Genomic DNA, 4,671 nt, shown 5'->3' on the forward strand with positions numbered 1-4,671 from the left:
AACAGAATGGAAGCAAGAGTGTGCAAAGAGAGAGTGAGCTGAACGTAGTTCACTCCCCAAAGTGTACTGAACTGAAGTGATTGAAGTGAAGTACAAAGAAAGAGATGAGGGTTTTGTCTAACTAACAAAACCCTATCTAATCACTAACCATAGTTAGAGATTAGATCATGGTTAGGGGGAAAAACCTCTAAGAGGGAAAAGTGCCCCTAACCCACTTATTGCATTACATTGGCCACTGCCTAGAATATAATAATAATTCTAATAGGACTTCTTGCTAATGAACTGCGGTCTGATGGATACTGCAGAAGAATAGTCCACCATATTGTGCTCTAGGGTGGAAGACCCTTGAGCAGATGACGGACTCACACTGGTAAGTGCAGATGAGGAGAGGAGCTTTGAGCAAGCCATGAGAAACTACTGGTGCGGTCAAAGCATTTGCTCTCGGTCTTGCTTGCGCTGGACCTCGTATGCTGCTAAGTAAGAACGACATCTGGATTGATGCGCGACCACCTCAAGGCATTCCTGCTCCAAAACGGTCCAATGTCATTGCATCCTCCTTTGTCTTCTTTTCTTGCTCGGGCTGCTCAAAAAAGAGCCTATTCTGCTCAAGAGATGATCCAATTTCATTGCATCCTCCTTTGTCTTCTTTTCTTGCTCGAGCTGCTCAAAAAAGAGCCTATTCTGCTAAAAAACGAGCCTATTCTGCTCAAAACGGCGGTCCAATGTCATTGCATCCTCCTTTGTCTTCTTTTCTTGCTCGGGCTGCTCAAAAAAGAGCCTATTCTGCTCAAGAGATGATCCTCCTCCTTGAACGTTTGCCTAAGAGCTGCTCTATTGGACAGGTACATGATGGAAGATTTGTAGACCCATCAACTGCTGCAACAATGACTGCAAGATAGGGGGAAAAAAATCCCCGTAACCTTGCCCCACAAGGAATAAAACGCATACAAGTGAAGATAAGAGCCGGCCCGATGCACGATGAAGGTTGGGAGGGAGAGTTTAATGGAGTATGGTACTGCCACTAGTCCAGGGTAGGGACAAAACACAAAATGATTCCTTCCAACCTACTTCAAATCAGAAGGAGCCATACTGCTCTAATACCAATGTAACAAGCGAGGACTAGCCGTGCAAGAAATAGATGAACATACAAGGAAAACTCAAGCATGAGAGATACAAGAAATCTACCTAACTATAGTATACTACTTTATTTATACATGGTTGCCAATCGGCATACAAAACTGTGCGGAGACCAGTCCCCTAACTACGACATCCGGGAGATGGAGCCATGCTGTGGAAAATGGAAACCCAAACGTTGTCCATAGAATGGCTGAAATGGGCTGCTAGAGGTTCGGAGCTAGATGCTGAAATGAGGAAGGCTGAGTGAGGAAAAAGGGGCTGAAGGCCCCTTATATAGATAATAGGACTGGGAACTAACCACCCTCGGGCCAGCCAAAACCAACTAGCTTGGCCGACTAGGCTACTGGACCTATAAAACCCGGACCTTTTGGGCCATTTCAGGAAGGCCTTGGGACTGCCTATGCAGGGCGCCCCTCTTGACCTCCGTCCACACTGTGCGCTGCCCTTGGGAACCCCCAGAATAAGTCAAATATGCTGCGATGTGCTGACCAGGCAGCCACTTGTCACTACCACTTGTGCCTGGCACTGGTGCATGTGACATCTAGGTCCTTCCAGTTTCCATCAGACCTATTCGATTTGAAGAGACGCACAAATAGCTCTTAGCCCTTCATTCACTTCTTTCACTTGACACGCATGGAGCACCGCTGCGCCAGGAGGCTTGACATTCTCAAAGGGACAAGACATAGCACGTTGATGGCCTATTGAACAACACAGCCCTAGTCATAACAATAACTTTTCGAAGCAAGATAGACAAACGCTCAGCGTGCGTTCTCCATTGGTCGACTTGGAAATAATTGGATGCTTCGCCCACCTCTTCAACTGATGGATTCTTGCCTTTGTCCTTGCTCGTTCGACTTGTTGCTAAGAAGGCTACTGCAATGGTTGACGCTATGATTATGGTGGTTGTGGCTGCAACTATTGCTCTGCATCTTCCATCTGTCGGGGCCACTGTGATTGGTCGAGGAGCCTGCCTAGCACGTTCGTTTCATCAGTGGCTGGTTGGGCAGCTTTGAGCCCGCCCAACATTTGTTGCTGGTATGTCCATCCTCTTTACCCGCTAAAACTTCTCCTTTGGCAGGAGGTCCTCTGATTCCTATCTCTTTGAGAAGCTTTTTGAGCTCCTCATGTTCTAACTTGGCTGTGTCTTTCTTGACAATCAGCTCATCTCCAATTTACATGCCTTAGGGTATGCATGCTCATATCATTGTATCAATCCATCATATGCTTTTCATCCAATAGGGATTGCTAACACTGTCTAGAATGCTAACAAATGAGTATGCAGCAACAAATGACCAACAAACCCATCACATACCTAACCCTAACTAAGGAGGTGATGAGTTGTGAGGGAGAAGCCTCTCGGTAACTTCTCACAGAAGCCAGGCCTTCAGCCCATCCTATGTGGCACACACATCCTGTGGCCCCTTAAAAATCTCTCACCCATGACCTATGGTCTGCCTACCACTTTGTTTTATCCTAACCCAAAGACTACCCCAAGGGTAACTTAATGAACAACTCCATATTTCATCACTTTATCCAACAATCAGTTATTATCATTTCAGTTGGATGACGTACAACAGGATAAGCAGATCGGAGCTCTTTAACAAAGCTGGAAACTTTTACAGAAGTGAAAGCAAAACTCTGAAATAAAGAAAGAAAGAATCTACCTGCACTACGAGTTTTTCCCTTTCTTGAGACTTTGGCTTCAGTTGAACCTTTTGCTTCATGCCACATCTCACAGCCCTTTGTACCTTTTAAATATGGAGGGAAACCCGTTTCAAAAGAAGAATCTTCAATCTCAACATTGATGATCCCAAGCCTCACAGCAGTGTTGGATGCTTTCAGACCTTCATGTCCACTATCGTCACTGGTCCCAAACTCATGTACACTTTTGCCATGGCCTTCAAGCATATGTGCCTTTACCAGCTTCTCTTCAACCTGTGGAAAAGTTGTAAGCTCAGCATCAGGAATTACCTTATCCTGCAACCTCGATTATTTCATAAACATTATCTAATGTATCTGAAAAGTTTTATGTGAAGTCAAATAATGGTAACTGAAAAAAATGTTATGTCTACCTTTTCTACCGCATCTCCAACAACAAAAAAAGGATTCTCTCTGCAAAATTAACATTATAACCTGTTCTCCATGCAGTTCTTGAGAAGAATTGCTAGATGTCCCCCCATTATGCCAACTAGCTCCCGCTATGTCAGCAGCTCTCATTGAACTCCCTCTTCGAATGCCATGATTGGTTCTGCTCGAAAAATCTGACCGCATACCTTTGAAAACTGTAGAAGGAAATGAAGTGACTGTCATCCTGTCATCCAGGTTTGATGGAGATCCATCTTCTTTCCCATCATCAGATAAGGAAGTAGGAACAGAAGTGGAAGATTGGCCTCTGGAACCTTCTGCACCGCCTACTGTGTCACCAGACTGTCCAAAGTCAATTCCAGCATCCAATCCTGTTGGCTCCTTGTCTGAGCAGGTTTCACAACAAGGTTCTCATTAACAGAGTGTCCTATCCTCACAATAATCAGGGATCTTCCCCATACCTCTAAAACAATTTAAAAAATGGATGCAAGCATAGAGATAACTAGCAAGCAAATCCCCTAACTTCACAACAAGATCATTTTATACTTCGCGACCATGACACACACCTCATAGACACTACCACCAATGGCGCCACAATGGTTACATTTCATAGACACTGGACCACTAATGGTGACACCATGGTTAGATTTCATAGACACTGGACCACCAATGGTGCCACCATGGCTAGATTTCAATAATGGCCACATAAACATCGTGCATTTTTTGAATCAGCAGGAATAATTTTGCATTATCCTCTGCAGGCTTGAAGATGAGGTCGTAGTATCTTGGACAATTACATGCAATGACTGTGATTCCAAAAGAGTATTTATCCATGAGATGAGACCATATCGAGTCCTGCTTTGACTTGCTGGTTGGCCTGCTAGCTCACCACCCTGTCTGCCCATGCTGGCCGACCCCTCTGTCCTGCTTCGCCTCTTCCCCCTTCTCTTACTTAACTTGCCCTAGATGCTGTGGCATCACAGCCTGGCAGCCCTTCCACCTGCCCACCCTTCCCTCTCCCCTCTGCTTCTCTGCCTTCTCCCACCAGCTGCAGGTTGTCACACATACACTTTCCCTCGAACAGTCTCTTCTTTAGCTCCACTAGCCTTTAAGAGGCTTCTGGGATGCCTAAGGCAGCCTCTGGGCTGCCTGCTTTTTTGCAGCTCCACAACCCCCCCCCCTCCCCAAAAAGAAGGGCAGGCAATTTGGGGGATCTTTTCTGCCTGGGACCTTCTTTGGGGCCTTCTGCCCCCTAGGTCTCATGCAGCCCTCCAGGGGGAAGGGCTACGGCTCCATGCCCTCTGTGGGTTCTTTGGGCTGTCCTCAAATAGCCTTGCTCTAACTGGTAGTAACTAGGGCTTGGGGGCACCTCAGCCCTCAAGCCTTCCCAACCTCCTTGTCTTCACCCCCCCTTCTTGTCTCCTTTTTTCTTCTCTCAGTGTATCCCCT

At 46.1% G+C, this 4,671-nt stretch overlaps 1 protein-coding gene across 1 annotated transcript; it reads right to left on the minus strand.

Moving 5' to 3' along the window:
* Positions 1–2,661: 2,661 nt before the first annotated feature.
* LOC147904703 (uncharacterized) lies at positions 2,662–4,127 on the minus strand. The gene is made up of 3 exons (XM_087392107.1): positions 4,067–4,127; positions 3,271–3,608; positions 2,662–3,072 (listed from the first exon to the last, which is right to left on the minus strand). The coding sequence occupies exons 1-3, from the start codon at positions 4,125–4,127 to the stop codon at positions 2,662–2,664; spliced, it is 810 nt and encodes a 269-aa protein (XP_087248233.1).
* Between the last annotated feature and the right edge of the window lie 544 nt (positions 4,128–4,671).

Source organism: Dipteris shenzhenensis, chromosome 2, assembly GCF_047967505.1.
Source record: "Dipteris shenzhenensis isolate YYH24624 ecotype China chromosome 2, Dip_SZ_1.0, whole genome shotgun sequence".
Taxonomy (NCBI): Eukaryota; Viridiplantae; Streptophyta; class Polypodiopsida; order Gleicheniales; family Dipteridaceae; genus Dipteris; species Dipteris shenzhenensis.